General features: G+C 42.8%; 1 protein-coding gene across 2 annotated transcripts in view; it reads left to right on the top strand.

Annotated features, from left to right (window-relative positions):
• The window catches only part of GREM2 (gremlin 2, DAN family BMP antagonist), a 128,280-nt gene extending 112,239 nt beyond the window's left edge, over nt 1–16,041 (top strand). For both annotated transcript variants that reach the window (XM_077167811.1, XM_077167812.1), the window contains exon 2: nt 15,487–16,041. In XM_077167811.1, coding sequence (XP_077023926.1) covers nt 15,488–15,994 — 507 coding nt within the window. In that variant the 5' untranslated portion in view covers nt 15,487 and the 3' untranslated portion in view covers nt 15,995–16,041. The remainder of the gene's footprint in view (nt 1–15,486) is intronic.
• The last annotated feature ends 3,288 nt before the right edge of the window (nt 16,042–19,329 follow it).

The raw sequence follows: 19,329 nt of genomic DNA, 5'->3' as shown, positions 1-19,329 counted from the left end.
CCACATCAGTCTTTACCTTCCCCGAGTTTTTACAGCATTTGCTACCTCCTCACCACCTCTTTTTTTTTTCCTCACTCCTTGAGATGCTGGCATTCCCCAGGAGTCCTGCCTAGGTCTCCTTCTCATCCCAGCAACCCCTACATCATCTTGTTACCCTACAAAGCTCTACCACTCATTCAGTCTAAAGCCCATCTTTGGAAACCAGACATCTTTCTTCCCTGTGCTATGAAGATGACCTGCTCCCATCAGCTAGCTCTTCCTCCAAATTCTCTGTTTTGATGAATGTCACCCTCTGTCACCCAGTTGTCCAAAGCAAATAACTTTCATCCTCATGTCCATTCCATAACTTCATTCTATTGAAGCCCAACTATCTAAAATGTTTCCTCTTTTCTGTCCTCTTTAGTTCCTCCATGAATTACATCGTTTCCTCCAAGGATTACTCAGATAGTCAATTAACTAGCTCGGATTTCCAGTTTTATTGTCTCATTTCCAGTAATTGTCTCATTACTGGGTGATGTTCATGCCTTTTTCATCTTTAAATCCCCAACATCTAGCAAACTGCGTGAAACACATAAAATGAATGAATGAATGAGTTGATTAATGCTTACAACTTTAATAAAAGTGCTGCCAATTAGAGGCTCATAAATGGAAAGGGTTTTGGTGTTGGTTTTCATTCTTAATAGGTTTTCAACACTCTTTTTTTAGTTTTTCCATAACTCTCTGTCCACTGGCATGCTTTAAGTCTCCTGGTTGTCTCTGATTATGTTTGTTTTTTTTGGTTGAGAGCCCTGAATTTTGCCTCTAATTTGTTTGAATTCAGCATCAGTTGTCAATAGGAGCTAACTTGAAAAAGGCAGGGTACATAAGACTTAACACCAACTGAACCAGACTTATTGTTTCAATTAAATTACTTAATATGGGACTTTCCAGTCCTCTATGGACCCATTAGCCAACAGAGTGTTTTGAAAAACTGTCAGGAAAGAGAGGTTGCAGAATTCAAGAGACATGAGTGAGTAAATATGAGAGGAATGAAACCCAAGTTTTTTTGTTTTTTTTTTTTTATAACTTTTTTACTTGTGGACATAGAATTCTTATGTATCAAAGAATTCAGGAAGAAATTATTCTCCTTTCCCATGAGAAATCAGTAACGCATTTCTCATGCTTAAAGAAAATAATAGTATACTTTAATATACTGCTCTGTGAACATTTTTAGTTCTAAAACTATACAAGCTTTTTAATTGGCAACCAAAATATGCAGTAGATGTCATTTAAATGATAATGCCAAGTTGGTGTTTTAAGATAAAATGGTCATGATACTCTTTTTAGTGTCTCCAAAGGAATCTAAATACCATAGCTACTTTATGTCCAATATTATGCATTATTTTTAAAATTACATGCAGAAATACTTCTATAAAGGAAATTTTATATTACTTCTTTTTCTCCTTGAATTCATTCCACACTCATTCCCCCATAGAATATTTTCCTAATATAATAGGTTTTATGTTTTGAAAGTCTTTTGTTTTTTACCCTATCCTTCTTTTCTGCAACAAAAAAGTATGCACATAAATTTAAAACAATTTCTTAAAAAAATTTTGTGGTCATAAAGCTTTTAAGTATTTAAATTATAAGCACATTCTCAAGCATATCTCTTAGGGGAGAAGGAACTAGTAGAGGTTGAAGACTTGGAAATTGATTTCTCTAACGCTATCCTTGAAGAAGTACTTAGATAATTCCCAAGACCACACATATTCCAGTTTGAAGACCATTTATCAACACCTGTCGCTAGAGTAGTTAGGAGAAAGAACAAAGCACACTAGGTCAATGGCATAAAGCATAGACAGCACTTTGAAGTAGAAGAAGCATAAAGACCTGCAAAAAATTATTACTGCTGAATCACTGGCAGCTGTTTATTCGAGTTTTTCCAAATCTTCCATCTTTAATAAGTATGATTTACTTCTGATCTTAATCACTAGATTTGAATTAAATTGCTGTAACTAAAACCTTAAGTCAAAACTATCACTGCTAAATAAAAATTTAGCACATTTTCAAGTTCTTACTACAGTTAAAAAAAAAGTTTTTAAAGTCATTTATGCCAGTGTCAGTAAAACATACTCAATCATCTAATCTTTCATTCATTCATACATAAATAAATATTCAAAGCAGTTTTCAAGACCAGCCATAAGTCACTGTGGAAATAAAGATTAAATGCCCTTGTCTTCCAATAACTTATATTCCAATGGGGAATACAACCTGCTGACAATGGCCACACAGTGTCCATTAACTACAATGAGTCAAGTATCACGAAAAAACAAGCAGGACAGGAAGCATGGATGGTTTCACAAAGGAAATGACATTTGAATGACACCTAAATGACTAACCATGGTCACAGACAATATTTCAGGCAAAAGCAATAACTGGATAAATGTTTGGAAGTAGAAACAAAGCTTTTATGTGTTAGGACACGTAGTTTTGTGTTACAAGTATAAGGTATAAGGTGAAGGGACACAGTGTGGGAAGAGACTGGAGAAGTGACAAAGCAAAGATCGCAGAAGGCTTTTTACACAAGGCTTGAGACTGAACTTGTTAGTGATAGAGAAACCTCAAAGGGTCTAATCTAAAATAATAGAGACAGGTCTGCAGGTCAGAAGGTTCATTCTGATGGGAGTTTGGAGGGTGACTCTGGAGGCAGGCAGGCCAGTGAGGAGGCTGCTGTAATAGTCAGGAAACAAGAACCTACACCAAAATACAAACAGTAGGATATAGAAGGGAAGCATGACATTGAGGTCCTGCTGATGGATTTAATATGGAATAAAATATCAGAGAGTAGTATCAGAGGGTAAAAATCTTTCCCGTAAGATTATGAAGGGACTTTATCTTACATTTTATTAATCCCAATTGCCTCCTTGCCTTGCAAGAAGGGTGAATGACCCATGAAGCAACCAACTCTCAATTCCATTGGATGTAGAAGTGTCCATAGATAATTTAGAATGTGATATCTGAGCAAAATTGTGGTTCTATTGGCAATGAAGAATGGGGACATTGACTCTTGGGTGGGAAATCAACAGGGTCTTCCTTAAGCCTCAGCTTTCTGGTTCAAGTGAAAGTATAAATGTTGCACTGTTCATTCAGATAGGGACAGTCAGAGGAGACACAGATGAGTGGGGAAATATGAGATTTGAGGCATAAAGAATTTGGGGTGCTTCCAGGTCATCTAGGGAGCGTTTGGTAGGCAGTTGGCTATAGGAAGTCATCGTCACAGAGCTAGTGGTTGAAGTCATAGGTACGAAGGAAAATTTTACTAGGAACGAAAGAAAGAAGAAACGTTGTGGAAAAAAACCTTGGGTAATACCAATCTTCAAGAGGAACGCAGAGAAAAAAAAGTCATGAAAAGAGATCGGAAGACTGAATAGATAGAAGAAAATTAATTTTTTTATGAACTCCTGAGAAGGTAAAAAGGGAGCACACTTTTGTCAGGCTCTGCTCTTTGCTTTGTCACGTTCCTATGAACCGTTGTACAACAAATAAAAGGAAGGAGCGTGAAACAAACTGCATGCAGGAAAAGTTAGATGGAGTACGTGGCCAGAATGTTTTTGATTTTGCTCAAAGCATTTTAAATAAGCCGCTCTAATTTTTATGTATATATACACAGAAAATCTCTGCTCTCAAGGAAGTGGAAACCTTGCTATTTTAGCAGTTTCCCTTGAACACACAAAGCTGAAGAGGAGATGAGGAAGGGGATTGAAGATTGCAGAATTACTGCAATATGATTGGTCTCAGGTAACATCCTAAAATTTTTATTTGAGAGAACAAAAAAAAGGAAAAAGGCACAGCCTAATGACCTCAGAGAACAATGTCACTAGCTATAACAGTCTTAATGTCAGAAGACAGAGTTCTCGCCTGCCATGCCAGAGACCCAGGTTCGATTCTCAGTGCCTGCCCATGCGAAAAAAAAAAAAATGTCTTAATGAATCACTCGTAATTTCTTCCTTCCATACAAATAAAAGTCATGGTCTTTTTCTAGCAGAGGGTTCTTGGACCATGACTCGATTTCTGTGTCACATTCCTCATAACAGGAACAGGGGGTGACAAGTGCCATTAACACCATTTTACAGAGGGAAACCCAGAGAAGCCTGGAAGAAAGTCATGTAAGGGTACAACATGGGGAGCTCAAGGCCCAGAAACTGTACTCTTGCTTCTATTATTGAGTGACTGTGCTCTAGAGAATAGCAACCCATACACGTAGAGACTTAGAGCATCCAAGAGCTTTCTCATCCATTTTAAAAATTTAATTCAAAGCCTTTCTGCCACCTTCTCTCAGTATTCCCTTTCATAGTGAGAACTATGATTACAAATTCCCAAATGATGCACTTACTATCCAGCAGTCTAAGTAATGATAGTATAATTTCTTCTTTGGTTGAAAACCTTTTTAAGAAACATAATATAATTTTTCCAGATGAAATTAAACTTCTCCTGGAACAGAATGATAGTCAATGTTCCACTGAGGCAGTGGCACTCGGAAAAGTAGATGAATCCATTTGGATTTCAACCTTCTGAGTAATGTGGGATGCCCTGCTCTTTCTACTTTGAAATTACAAACAACTTCCTCTTCTTCTCATGACATTTCAGCAGATTTATACTCAGAACTTTTTTTTAATTATTTCCTTTCCTAATATTTTCATTTCTCTCACATAGTTTATGTTGCAATTGTTCCTCTTTAGTCATCTATTACTGCATTTTAGTTTGATGATCAATTCACTTGTAATCAGAGAGACGCAAGCCAAAACGATCTTTAAAATGTCATTTCAAACCTTTCAGATAGGTGAAAAGTAATAAATCTGGTAACACCAAGTATTAGCAAGTATGTGCAGCAGCACGGACTCACATATTACCCAGGGGAGAAAATACCGGTACAGCATTGGAAAGCAATTTGACAAAACTTAAGCAGGCTCAAGTTATATGTATCCTATGACCCAGCATTTCCACTTCTTGGCGTCTTCTCTAGAAAAACTCAAACAGATGGGCAGAAATAAACACATTCAAATACGTTCAGCATGGCACTGTGGGCAATAGGGAAACCGCAGAAGCAGCCTAACTATCCCTCAGTAAGGTGAATAGATAAACTACGTTTTAATATTCAGCAGTTGAAATAGATTCCTCTAAAACTATCCACATGCATAAACTCTCAAACATATATTTTCGAGTAAAAAAAAAAAGTTGCAAGAGAAAGGTAGAATGGGATACTATTTAAGTAAAGTTCATATGCACAGCTTCATACACAAAACACAAGGAGTGAAAGAAAAGCATTAGCAGGGATGTTATATGTCAACTTCAGCATGGCTTTCACTTCAACAGAGAGGAGAAGAGAAGGAATCCATGCCTGAGGATTTAGCTTTCATCTATTGTTTTCTTTCTTTCAACCACAAAGTAAAGATGAAAATATTTATATTGTTTTATCTTGTTGGTGGGTGCAGAGGGGTCTGTTGTACTTTGTGTCTTGCTGCATGCTTGAGTATTTTAAAATTGAAAATTACTTTTGAGCCAGAAGTGTTCAATCGGTGAAGGCAAGACACCCACAGAATCTGAGCGGAAGAGGGGTTTTCTGTGAAAAGCCGGCCTTTTTGTATAATACTTTTAGTGACTATTTAAGGCTTTGCAGGCCCTATGACTTCTGTTTCTACTACTCAGTCTTCTGTTATAATGCAAAAGCAGCCATAGACAAAACATAAAGGAATGGAGGGGGCTGTGTTCAACACAACTTTGTTTACAAAACATTTGGCAGCTGGTTTGGCCCAGGGGGCCATGGTTTGCCTCAGTTTACAGTTCCTGGACAGAAGTGACGTCAAAAGTCCAGTAATCTTAGGCTAAGAGGATGATCCTGGGGTCAAGCAATGTCCACACCTGTCTCCAGAGAGTTAGGGCATTATTTGGGGAACTAGACCACCACATTTCCAGTCTCCTAACCCAAATCCTGGATTAAATACCATGGTTGTCAAGGCTATGCTAGTAGTAAAACTAGTAAAAATAATCTCTGCTTGTCTACCATGATCAAGGTTGTTGTTTTGAGTTTTTTGTTTGGTTTTGATTTTGTGTTTTCACTCGGGTGGTGGAAGCGAGTTTGTCCCAGATGTGCCTGCCAGATACTCAGTTCTGGATGCTCTCATACAACCTTCTAGGGATGCTTTAGAATTATCTTAGGTCTCAGAAAACGTATCGGCCCTTTCAATTCACCACTCCTGCACAAGGCAGTGCTGCCTGGACCTGACCTCAACAAGGTCAACCCATTGGTTTAAGCAGCACCGTAGGCCTTGGGTCACATCCGTATACCTGTTGGGTAGGATGATTCAGCACTGCTGTATCCTTTCCAAGCAATTAGGAAGCTTTATTGCTCAAGTTTCTAATGTAGAACACCTCTTCAGGTCTTGACACTTCTAGGGAGGGCTGATAAGAGAGGCCTCTTTTCTTTTAGGTGCCCAAATGCTAGACAACTTTAGCCTGTGCAGTCTTTTCCTGATGTTTACAGAGGCCAGGCCCAGGGATGTTCATTTAGGAGGTAAATGCCTCTACTACTTCTCTCGTTGCACAACCAGCCTTGGCCAAACCCATCTGCTGAGGCCATCAGCATTTCCATTCCTGGCATCCCTTGCACATTAACAACATCGTCAGCCAGAAGGATGGTTCATAAAACCAACTGGCTTTATTTATGAGTTTCTTCTGATACAATCCAAACAAAAGATGTGAGGGGAAAATAAAGTATCCTCATACTGTCGTAACTGGCAGTTGTGGCAACATTCCTGAGAGGTTAATTCTACGCCAGCCTTTTCTCTGAATAGTAAAGTGGTTCAGGACAGAGCTAAATTCAGGTCCTGGCTGGGCCACTTGTCTGCACAGAGGGTTAGTGAACTGAAAAAAGAGGCATGCACTTCTCTTCCCTGGTAAGCACTATATAACCAAGGGCCAGCAGGACACGTGCCCTTAGCAATACCTGGCATGATAGCTTTAGTGCCTCTGAAGCAGAGAGGATCCATCCTAACAAAATCACCAAAGCAGAACATCTCTTGCTTACTTACCTATCCTAGAGGTACCAGATGCCTTGGCAATCTTGCTCTTGCTATTTGAGAAGGAGAAAAGAAATGAGCTGTAGGAAGCAAAGAGAGGAGAAAGAGCCTGGCTTGGCCCCATGTCATTTAGCTTTCATCAGCTTCTTTTCCCATTCCTGAAAATGGGAGGTTTGCTTTTCTTCTTAGGTTCTTTTGAGACAAAACTTCTGAGGATGATTGCCAGATGTTTTAAAAATGTTTTAAAGAGTTCAAAGAAGGCATGTTGTTAATCACCACATCTAATACTGTTGACTCTAGGAGTTTTTGCTCCAAATCGATCGGAACATGTTTTAGTTCTGTTCTCCCTGACAACTAGGACCTGTTGCATGAAAACATGCATTTTTGAGCCTATCAAAGATGCATGTGAAGCTGTTCCTGGAACTAGGATTTGAGGACTAGGCCTGACTCTGTAAATCTTTCCTGGCTGGGACTTGCAAACTTTTGGTTGTGTTTATTCAGAATGTTAACAAGTTCGGAAATTATTAAAATGGAACCAAAAACTTTCTTTTTAAGAGACTATTGAGATCACAAATCATTCAGCAAATATAATAAGCTGCGTAAGCTGAGTCAGTCCAATATTTAATGCTTGCCATGAGCCTGCTGGAAAAGTGGCCATTTTCATGACACTTTATATGTGGAACAAAAGGCATGAGAAAGTCTCTTTAAAAACTTGGTCTTAAAATTTTAATAATTGTGTTGAACAATGTGTTTTGAAAAAACAAACAAACAGCAATTTTCTTTATTCTTCCTTCTCTGCTCTAAGTCTTCTCTAAATTTTTGCCCGACATTGTCCACTTTTACCTAACTCCTGAACTTTCAGCAGCCTCATTATCTGAGAAATCTTCTTCAGATGTTAAGAGACCTGTTTAGCTGTCACCTCCTCTTCAGAACCATCCTGGGCAACCCTTGCCTCCTATCTGGTGAGAAATGAAGTTCTTTCTTTGTGGCCTCACTAGTCCCTGGGCTATTGTACCCATAGAAATCACCTGTGACAACTCTTTTTTTAAAGAAAAAAAATTTTATTGATAAAACAACATACAAACACAAACATTCTTAGCATACAAATACTCCATACATGGTGTACAATCAATAGCTCACAATATCATCACATCATTATATATTCACCACCATGATCATTTTTTTAGAACACTTATATCACTCCAGAAAAAGAAAAAAAAGCTCACATCCCATACCTCTTACTGCTCCGTCTTATTGACCACTAGTATTTCCATCTATCCAATATATTTTAACCTTTGTTCCTCTTATTATTTGTTTATTTTTTATCCATATTTATTACTCATCTGCCTATATCCTAGATATAGGGAGCATCAGACACAAGGTTTCACAATCACACAGTTGTATTGTAAACGTTACATCTTCAAGAAACAAGGCTACTGGAACACAGCTCTACAGTTTCAGGTACTTCCCTCTAACCACTCAAATACACCATAGACCGAAAAGGGATATCTATATAATGCATCAGGATAACATTTTGACTCTGTCTGAAATCTCTCAGCCACTGAAACTTTATTTCCTCTCATCTCTCTTCCTTCTTTTGGTCAAGAAGTTTTTTCTCAATCCCTTGATGCTCATCCCTGGATTCCTGTCCCATGTTGCCAGAGAGATTGACACCCCTGGGAGTCATGTCCCACGTAGGGAGGAAGGGCAGTGGGTTCACTTGCCATGTCAGTTTAGAGAGAGAAGCCACATCTGAGCAACACACTGAGACAGCTCTTAAGCATACAGAACTCCATCCAACCCAACTGATTTATAACGTCTTTGTGTGGAGGCCAGAATAAAACATTCTAAAGCAACCCAGGTGATGCAGACACTGTTGGCCTCAGGACCACTCACTGCCCTACAAACTAAGCCACTGTACTTACAAGCCTTTGCTCCGTTTAATCTTCTGCATGCCTTTCTATCTATCTTCTTTCTTTTTTAAATTTTTAATGTGGCAACATATATTCAACAGAAAATTGTCCATGTTAACCACTTCCAAGTGTACAATTCAATGGTGTTCATTCCATTCACCGTGTTATGCTTCCATTAACACCATCGGTTACCACAACTTTTTCTACCTTCTAAACCTCATTGAAGGCAATGAAACACAAGGTATTCGTATTTCATTAAAAACATATATTGTGGGTGGTGCAACAGTGGCTCAGTGGCAGAATTCTCACCTGCCATGCTGGAGACCCAGGTTCAATTCCCAGAGCCTGTCCATGCAAAATGAAACAAAACAAAACAAAACAAAACAGCATATATTGTGTCGGTGTCTACTATGTGCCAGCACTATTCCCAATGCTGGGGACACAGCACTGAGCAACTAGTTAGTGCTTCTCTCTTGGACCCTATATTTCAGAAAGGGAAGACAGGCAACAGAAAAACAAATAAGAGAATGCTATCTTATAAGATGATAAGGGCCATGGAGAGAAATAAAGCAGGGAAGATAGATGGTAAGGGCCAGGGTTCTGGTGAAGTTGCATTCTATGGCCTCACTAATAGGAGAATAATTGAGCAAAGACTAGAGATGGTACAGGAATGAGCCATGCAGATACCTGGTGGGAGGACAAGTGCAAGGCCGTAAAGCAGAAGAATCCCAGGTACATTCTGGAAATGGGTGGTCTGTGATTGGAGCAGAGTGAGCATGGAAGAGAGAAGAGATAATGAGGCAAGAGAGATAAGGGGGGAGGAGGCAGGTCTTGTCAGGACTCGTTTGACACTGAAAGAACTTTGCCTTCATCTCTGAGGGGGATACTGTAATTTCCAAAGCCCATCACAATGTTTGCTCCAGAATAAAAACACAACAAATACTTGATGAATAAAGGCATTATCTGCTAAGTGATATGCAAAAGCTTCTGTGGCTTAGATAGCCATTGTCATTAGTCAGCCTAATGATAATGATACAAAGTAATAAGTTTACTTTTGGATGTTCTGTGGCAGTCCTTCCAGTGATGAGGTACGCACATCCAACCAGCCAAGAATGCATGAAAGGACAGCTTTGTTAGAGCAAAAGGCCTGGAGGGGGGGAGCAGAGAATGAGGCGGGCGCCTACCTAACCGAGGCTTCTGTGGGGGTCTGTGGATGGTCCCTGGAGAGGAGCACATGTGGGTGCCCGGCTCTTGCCTTTATTGTGACCCAGAAGGAAGGAAGGGGTAGGTTTTCCCATAGATACGGGGGATTGGCACTTTCAAACTATATGGTGTAAAAAGAAGTGGCAGGGGTGGTCGGAGAAGCTCTTATCATCCAGACTATATGGAGGTGGATGTCTTGCTAGCTGCAGTTACACCCAGGGTAGGGCTAGAGGGTGTGTTCATTCAAACGGGGTCTTCTGACTCAGCAAACATGACAAGGCACCGAGTATAAATTCTTTTTTGCCATTACATCCCTTGCTGCCTTGGCACCATATTTTTAAGTTGGCTATGCCTAAGAAGTCAAGAGATTTAAAGACATACTTAAGCTGTCTGTTATGGTTTGAATGATCAGCCTAAATAAGGACACCATCATCATAATTAGAACTAGTCCTCAGACTAGTAACTGGGAGCCTGGTGGGGCCAATCTCCCCAGATAATGCGATTTAGCCATGAGAAAAGGTCCCAGGTGGGCTTGAAGACAATGAGGGTTTGGGAGCATTTACACATTTTAACAAAGGTGGTGGAGAGATTCGTAATAATGTGTATTTGTCATTGCATCTTTTGTAAATGATGTTGGACTTGCCCTGAACTGTTGGCATACATAAAAAAGGTCATGCCCATCATAACACAGACTCTCCTCCTTAGCTAGCAATGAGTTGAGAGCTGTGGAAAGGGTGACTTACTGTTTTGTAGGCTTCAAGGCACCACATGGGCCCCCTGGGCAGGCAGTTGGCAATCTCCGTGGGATATAATACCAAGTCTGAGCCCCAGGGCTGCAAGCAGCACTGTGAGTCCTCTAGTCCAATGCCTGTGGTGAACTGACTGGAGGTGAAGTCCTCTCCAGCAGTGAGGTTATGAGTTGGAGCCATGTTGTCTGAGAGGGGGTGGTGATTGCCGGAGGCCTACCCAGGGGTGGGGAGCGCTCCCAAATAGCAATCCACAAAGGAAAGGAAATTTGTTACTGACTTTTATTTATCATTGGACAGCTCATGTCATGATATTATTGTAGGTTTTGTAAAATATTTGTCATCACAGAACTCCGTGACCTTTAGTGGTTTGTCCAAGATGCACCATGGAAAGGGTATGTTTTGTTCACCCTTATATGCCAACTAGGGTGTTAATTTTTTATAGGCTCTATTTGCAAACTAAGGTCTTCTCTCAGAAGAGTATGTTGGACAGGCTGGGATAGAGGACAATTAGCCATGTAGGTTTGATTCACTTATACTTGTGAGGCCATTGGTGCTATATAAGACTCTTCAGTAGGTTACTGCTGGGTCAAGAATCCTGTACACATCAGTGCCAGTGGATCCACTTGATATATGGTTTGGACAGTTTGGGGTCATCACCCACATTTAGTGGCATTCTGGGCACAGGTGGTTGAAGAGTGATAGTCAGCAATCTCTTCTGTCCCGTCCCTGGGTATAAATCAGCCAAATACTGTTTAAGCATTCCTGAGCCAGCATGGTGAGGCCTTCTGGGGCAGTAAGTAAGCCTATGACCCATGCAGTCAGCAAAAATACAAACCTTAGAGCCAAGGTGAACATGGACAATGTGCTACTTATATCATGACAGCCAATCTTCGTACCGTTTCTTCCTACGTCTGGTGTTTGCCAGCCTGGGTGTTGTGCCTTATATGGTTGGTTAATGGACACTCATGACAGGGTAAAATGAGGTCAGTTTTTTATGTGACTGGCATCTACCAGATGTAGCTTTTCTTCACTTCTAAAGGTGACCCAGCCCATTCTACTCCTCAGTTTAGTAGCGATAGTCTCACTGCTGGCAGTGATGGTAACTGTGCCCGAATAATCGATATGGCAATGGAAGAAGGATTTCTCCCCACCCTATGGAATGTGATCCCACCAATGGGATGCCAGTGTTTGGTTTTGGAGCACACGTCACAACCTTTGGTAACTGTTTGGGTCCGTGACAGGCCTAGGGAAATTCCTTTTTATGTGCTCACTCCACCAGAGCAGAGCCTCTGAGGCCTGAGGTGCTAGGGACCCACACAGCCAGTTGGTGGGGGAAGCTTGAGGAGCCAGAATGAGCAGTTTCAGAGGGACCTGCCATATATGCCATGAAAGGATGAACTTTAGGTAGTTTATCTGTAGTGTTATTAAACAGTGATTCTAGTGTGGTGAGGGCAGTACATGAGGAAGTGGGTGACCCCGCAAGCTGTTTCCCAATGTGGAGTTCCCAACAAGGGCCTTTCTTGTAGGAGAAACTTATTTTGTTGCCATTGGACTGATCCCCTGCCAGCCTTTTGGCCCCTGCCCAAGAATTATTGAGGATTCCAAGACTGGGAAACTGGTTGCTCAGAACATCCTGGTGAGCTAACTGGACTGCTTCCAGCTCTGCTAATTGATCAGACCCCAAATGGCCATCTTGGGTAAGTGGGGTGCTTGAGGCCAACTGATATGCCTTAACCCTCCTTAACCCTCCAGCAAGCTGCATTATGTGCAAAGATAATGCTGTTATTGGTGAGATATAGCTACTCCCTCTCCATGTCAGATAATTGGTCCCAAGGGGCTCCCTACTTGGCTAGAGGAAGGGCTGATGGGGATGCCATAACCAGCACCTCACTATCTATGGGCAAGGGGCTGCACTTGGGGGAAGCCACATCCTCCTGTATTTTGGAAAGGCCCTGTTTGTGTGGTTAACCCTCTCCTGTAGGCATCTTCTTCATTTTACCAGGTAGGCTTCAGTGGCCCTGCCGAGTTCCTGCTAGGAATCTTCCCTCACCCATGGTTTTATGGGAATCTGTATGTGCAGGTTGACCAGGTGTGCACTTGTTAAAAATTTCTTCTTTTAAGAGCTCATTAAGCAGTGAGGATTTGCTGTACTTAGTCCAAGGACTCCAAGAGGCATAGCTGGAAGTAGCCAAGGTTTCTAATTTAAAATCCATTCCTAGTGGGACAAGGGGCACAGCATGGAAAATGGCCTTTTGTACTAATTGTAAGGCACATTGTTGGGGCTCTCCCCAGTGGAAAGCAGCAGAGCTAAGTGTGGATTTGTATATAGGCTGCAATGAGAGTGAGAGCTGTGGGATGCTTTACCTCCAGAGCATGAAAATGTCTCATAGGTATTGTACATGTCTTAGTGCCTCAGATGGATTTGTGCTTGATGGTGGTGGGAATCAAGTTAGATAAGGGAACCAGATGATCCCCAGGAATTTGACAGTTTTATGGCCCTGAATTTAATGAGGTTCTATTGCCGAGCCTCATTTTTGTAATTATATGAATGTGGCTAGGTCCTCTCAGACCTCTTTAGAGTTGCCCCATAATCAGATGTCAACCATATATAATTCCATTAAGCAGTTTTCTAAAGACCATTTGTTAAGGTCTTAGAAATTTTTTCCTTCTCTTGTTTGTTTTATAAATTTTTTTTAATCAATAGTGGAGGGCCCCAGAGTCTTTAGTAACACCAACCAATTGCCTCTTTTTTTTTTGCTGAGGATGAGAGTAGTCACTCAGATCCCATATTAAAGACTCTCAGCCACTAATCTGCCCCTTTTTCTTTGACACCTTGGACAAAATTTTTATTGAGCTGTGCATCAAAATGCTTATATGCCCACTGTACCATTCTTATTTTACATAGGAGGTCCCTTTCTCCCTTTGTACTGTTGGTCTTTTTACCCCAGATATGGGGACAGCCCTTCGCCCTTTTAAATATAAAAGGACCCTGTTGGTCATGGATAAATTTATCATGGAGGTGGGGAGAATTCTGAAGTTAATTATGTCATTTGGATCCCTTGGCAATAATGCCTGCCGATTGTCTTGACTGGGGTGGGGTGGTAGAGATAATTTAGACCCCTTGTTGAAAACCCTTAGCAACCAGTCAGCTGCTGTTTCTCCTTCCTGCTGAACAAAATCTTAACAAATGCTTTGAATTTCTAGTCTGGTTTCAGTATCCTCCCCATCCAGGGTTCACTGGACCTTGTAGGTTGTTGCTGGAAATACTTGGAGGTGTGTGTGTCTGTTGGGGGGATGGGGAGTCCCTCCACTTGTCTTATATTCTGCCACCTCTTTCTCCAGAGTGGTCCAGTCCACCTTAGAAGGTCCACAGGTCAGGGGACAAAAAATGACGGCAAGGAAGACAACGGCAACATAAGGGGTTGTAGATCTTTATGTCCCTTTGGTCAGTGGGATGTTGTGTTATCCTGGTCAGGAGTATTCTCCTATGTGCGCTGGCAGCGGAAACATTCCCTCAATCCTGCAGTGGCATATTGTCCTTGGACAAGGTCTAGCAGACCCAGCTCAGAGAGGACAGAGCAATGCAGACTCCCATTATTATACAATTCTGCCCTCACAGCCAATGGCAGACCTGCAAGTCCTTACCCCTGGGTGGCCCAACATGGCTAACACACATAGACCCTGGGACGGCCCCTCCTCTGTTTTGTGTGAGTCTTTAGGTCTTCACAGGACCATAGCCAATTAATTACTACTAAATTAGCACTGGTCTCACCCATTCCTGTGCTCCTTTTTGGGGGAGTGCTAGGGACCTATCCTCTCTGTTGCCCTACTAAGGCAGGTGGCCAACTTAAGCATCTCTATGGTGCCAGCCGCTCCTCTCTGTAGGTCCCCAGGCCTTTAATGCATCCACAATTTGGGGTGAGTCACCTAAGCAACACCTGACAGAGACAAAGTATAAAGCAAAGCAGTGCCAATGAAAATCACCAAACAATGGAGCCTTGGCAGATGGTGCTGGCCACTTGGTATGCACATTAGTCAGCCAAGACCAGAAAAAAGAGAATCCCACCTGGCTGCTAAGGGTCAGAGTCAAAGAACGCTGCTCGCTGTGCCAATTATTTTGGATTCAGAGGATAGAACCATGTCCACAAGTAAGACAGTTTGGGCTGTTCTTGGCACATAATCAAGCACAGTGAACACTGGTTCCTGTTATCGGAACTTTCGCACAACTAGCTTGGGCTATTTCTTGACAGCATTTGCTTTATGATTCTTCTGTAGCATCTCTCCATGTGTATGTGTTCTAGTATATTCTAAAATATTCGCTTGTCAGTTTTGTCCACCTGCTCGCCATCCGGGCAGCATTTGGGACACCGTCGTCGTCACTCTCCACATATGTGCACGTAAGTTCTCTACTGCGGGTTGCCCCTGGGCCACCAGTAGCCATGCATCGCCCCCGGCCGCCCCACCTGACAGTTGCTCCGGGTAATAAACCCAAAGGCACTAAAGGAACCACAATACCTCCCTCTACCGGCCTTCCAGCCAACCCCTCTAACTCTTTTTTCTTTGCAGGATGTCCTGGAAGCTCTCCCTGTCCTTGTTCTTGGTGGCCGTGCTGGTGAAGGTGACGGAGGCCCGGAAGAACCGCCCCGCAGGGGCCATCCCCTCTCCCTACAAGGACGGCAGCAGCAACAACTCGGAGAGATGGCAGCACCAGATCAAGGAAGTGCTGGCCTCCAGCCAGGAGGCCCTGGTGGTCACCGAGCGCAAGTACCTCAAGAGTGACTGGTGCAAGACGCAGCCGCTGCGGCAGACGGTGAGCGAGGAGGGCTGCCGTAGCCGCACGGTCCTCAACCGCTTCTGCTACGGCCAGTGCAACTCCTTCTACATCCCGCGGCACGTGAAGAAGGAGGAGGAGTCCTTCCAGTCCTGCGCCTTCTGCAAGCCCCAGCGGGTCACCTCCGTGCTCGTGGAGCTCGAATGCCCCGGGCTGGACCCCCCCTTCCGACTCAAAAAAATCCAGAAGGTGAAGCAGTGCCGGTGCATGTCGGTGAACCTCAGCGACTCGGACAAGCAGTGAGCGCCCCAGGCAGGACGCCGCTCAGCACCGCGGGCGCCCGGGCGGGAAGCCGGGCTCGCGTCGCCGCCGCCGCTGTCCCTGTTCTCGGAGCTCTCACTCGCACGCTGCCCGGTGTCCCCCGCTCAGCAGCAAGCACGTCTGTCGGGGCTGAAGGTTTCCTTTACCCCGAACGTGGACGAGAAGTGGAGCTTTGCTGATGCGTTCCTGACCCAGGGCCCAGGCGCCGGGCCCCTCACCGCCACCCCCCACCCCCAAACCAGGCTAGGAATCAGGCCCAGAGAAAGGGGCTCGAAGGCCACCGCCCGCCCCTCCCCCCTCCCCCCCAGCCACTGGAGAGGACCTTTCAGGTGATGCATGCGCTGTAAGTCCTGCATTGATGTTTCCACCATGTGGAAAAGCAAGTACTTCCCTGGCCTCGACCTACCCTCTAGCTCGGCCTCTTCCCCCGGAAAATGGAGGGCGCATCACTCTTCTCGGCAAATCCTCAAACCTCTCCTGCTGGTCCCTGGACCTCAGCCTGGGAGCTTCCGTTCCTGTCATCTAGGGCTGGCCCCTGCCGCCGCTGTGAGGCCGGTTTGGACACCGTCCGTAAGGAAGCTACCCGTGGACAGGCAGGTGCTTCTCCCAAATATGATTCCAGGAAGACAGCCTGAGCCACTTGGATCACGAAGTGGGCTTCCCTGGACTCTGCTCACAGCAGGCCACTTGCTGCCCCGCCCCCCCACCCCCGCCATCACCGCCTCCTCTTTCTCACCCCTCCCCCCCACCAAACCCCAGTCTTTGGACTAAAGGCGAACTCTGATGTGCATGCTGTTACCGCTGCAATTTGAATATTATTACACGCAAAGGTCTCTATATTAACGCTGGTTTTGTAATTGACCTATTGTAAAAAGTATCATAGACCTCTTCATGTATTGCCTCACGTTTTGACTCTGGCTTTGCAGCACCATTCGAGTAAGGACCAGAGAAGGGGATGATCCACCCAGACGAGTCTTACTCGGAAATACTTCCTAGTCAGCAGGTCACTGTCATATATAGAGTCTTAGAATGAGCAGGGAGATAGGAGGAGTTGTACTTTTTACTTTGAATGATATTTCACTGAAAGTACTAAAGCATTGCAGCACAATGTGGGAAGTGGTTTGGGATGGATGGATGCAGGCAGAGGGAAGTATTTATCCTGAAGCTCAAAGCCCCTAGGTTAACCATACATAGGTGGAGTAAGAAAGGCACGTTATTTTCACTGCCATGACACTAAGCAAAAAATAGTTTCTGCTAAAAGTACAAAAAGTTAAACAATATAAAGAGTTGCATCCTTTGTGGTACAGAAAGAAGTGAAGGATGAAATGCATGAATAGTAATCCAACCATCTTTCAGAAAATACCTAGCTTCTTTTTCAAAGACTGGATTTTAAAAGGATGAGCAACTGTTAGGCCATATTTCATTTTTGTATTGAATTGTTGAGGTTTCCGTATTGTGGTTCCTTGATACAAGTTGACATCAATTTATTTTCCTGCACAATTATATTATTATACTTTCTTTGGATCACTTTGCTAAATTACCCTCCTGAAGGCTTCCCTGTGAAGAATGTCTGTGGAATCTGATAAATGTGAACGCGATGCCTATTGGTGGGAATCACATACTCTGAAAACTTTTCTCTGGTAATTTCGAAGCATGCAGTCTTCAAATGCTCCTTCCAAGGAATCTCAGAAAGCCCCAGGTCCCTAGTACGTGAGAAAGACCCTCTACAAGATGCTGAGGACTGAGGCTTTTTGACTCTGGGCATTGACGATGGATCTAGAAACATTTCCCTGGAGAATAAAGATATGGGTGGGATGTGAGACATTGGCAAACCTGTTTCCTGCCCCCTGCCGGGCGGGGTTTACTTCTATCACCTCTGTAACACCATGAGACCTGAGAAGAATGTGCTATTATCTTGGCTTCAGAAATGGGTATATACAGCTCTCAATCAGGAGATAGCAATAAATATAAATCCTTGAGGGCTGGAACCTGAGGATTAAGGGGGAAAAAAAAAGTGGAGAGGATGTCCAAGTTCAGAATTGATTTTTGCATTTGGTGAAAAACCTCAAGTCAGACTCAGTGGCAGAACACACAGCAGAAAAGCTGTGAAGGAAGGAATTCCACATGGTTGCAACGGAGGTCAGCGGAGTGGAGTTGGAGGAGAGTGGAGGGGAGTTTCTGGCTGGACTTCAAAGTTAACCCCTGTTATTTTATTAGCTGCAGAATCCACAACAGATAAGGGAAGGGTTAAGCTATGAACTCACAGAATTCAAACATGAGCACACTCTCTTTGAGCCCAATTGTGGATGTCGCAATGAAAGCAATATTTTATGCTACAGTGTGAAGCTCCTTCTGGAGGTTATTGTATATACAAAGTTTACCTTATAATGGCTCAAATTGTATTTAATTGTTTTTTTGTTTGTTTTGTTTATAAATGAAGAAAAGCTTTAAGTATATGTAATTATTTTATAGGTGTACTATTAAATTATAGAACAAATAAAGATACTCTAGGATTATATGCGCTTCTGGTATTATGTGCCATAAAGGTGGAATCATGAACTTGTTTCAGTAAGCCCTGAAAGGGTACTGTGTATTCACACTGATTTTGCCCAGCCATGGGGAGTGCAACTCGTAGGCCATATGTTACTATCTTCTCTGGGACTTGGCATCCTCATAGAGAATCAGAATTAGGCATCCTAGAAACAGGTGGAGAGGGGGGCTATTAATCCTGAGGAGGCCTGCACTGGTGTTTGGAGTTTCCAAGCCTCTTTCAGATCCCCTGACAGTTAAAGACATAATTTGTAATCGATTCTCATTATGCTCTCTGAACCAAAGAGATACTGAAGGTGGATGTCTTGAGAAACTTTTGCAAATAGATATCCCTTGTAAGCCTCTTCTTGTCTTTAGCAGCCCAGGACTGGCACATTTTGGCCTTTTCAACAAGCCAGAACTTGTCCTCAGTTTTGTTCCTTTTCACATTCACTTCCCGCAGGTTTCAACACTTCTGAATTTAAATACGTCATCGTTTCACAATGTCACCATCTTTTCTGACTGATCTGCCATTTAGAAATCCAATTATCAATAAAAAAAAAATTAAAACAATAAAATTGTGCATGTTTGACTCATGGTGTGGGCTTTAGAGGAATTTGATTCAATTAGTAATAAGTTCATGGTAGTTTAATGAATCTGACAGAATGTTCCACTTTAGAATGATTTTCATGATTCTAAGCGAGGCTGTTTTTTTTTTTAATGAGAGTAGTAGGTTTGCATAGTAATCTTGCATAAAAATACAGGATTCGCATATACTACCCCACCAC

This window comes from Tamandua tetradactyla, chromosome 7 (assembly GCF_023851605.1).
Source record: "Tamandua tetradactyla isolate mTamTet1 chromosome 7, mTamTet1.pri, whole genome shotgun sequence".
In the NCBI taxonomy this organism is placed as follows: domain Eukaryota; kingdom Metazoa; phylum Chordata; class Mammalia; order Pilosa; family Myrmecophagidae; genus Tamandua; species Tamandua tetradactyla.
This window is presented reverse-complemented; position numbering and strand designations above follow the sequence as displayed.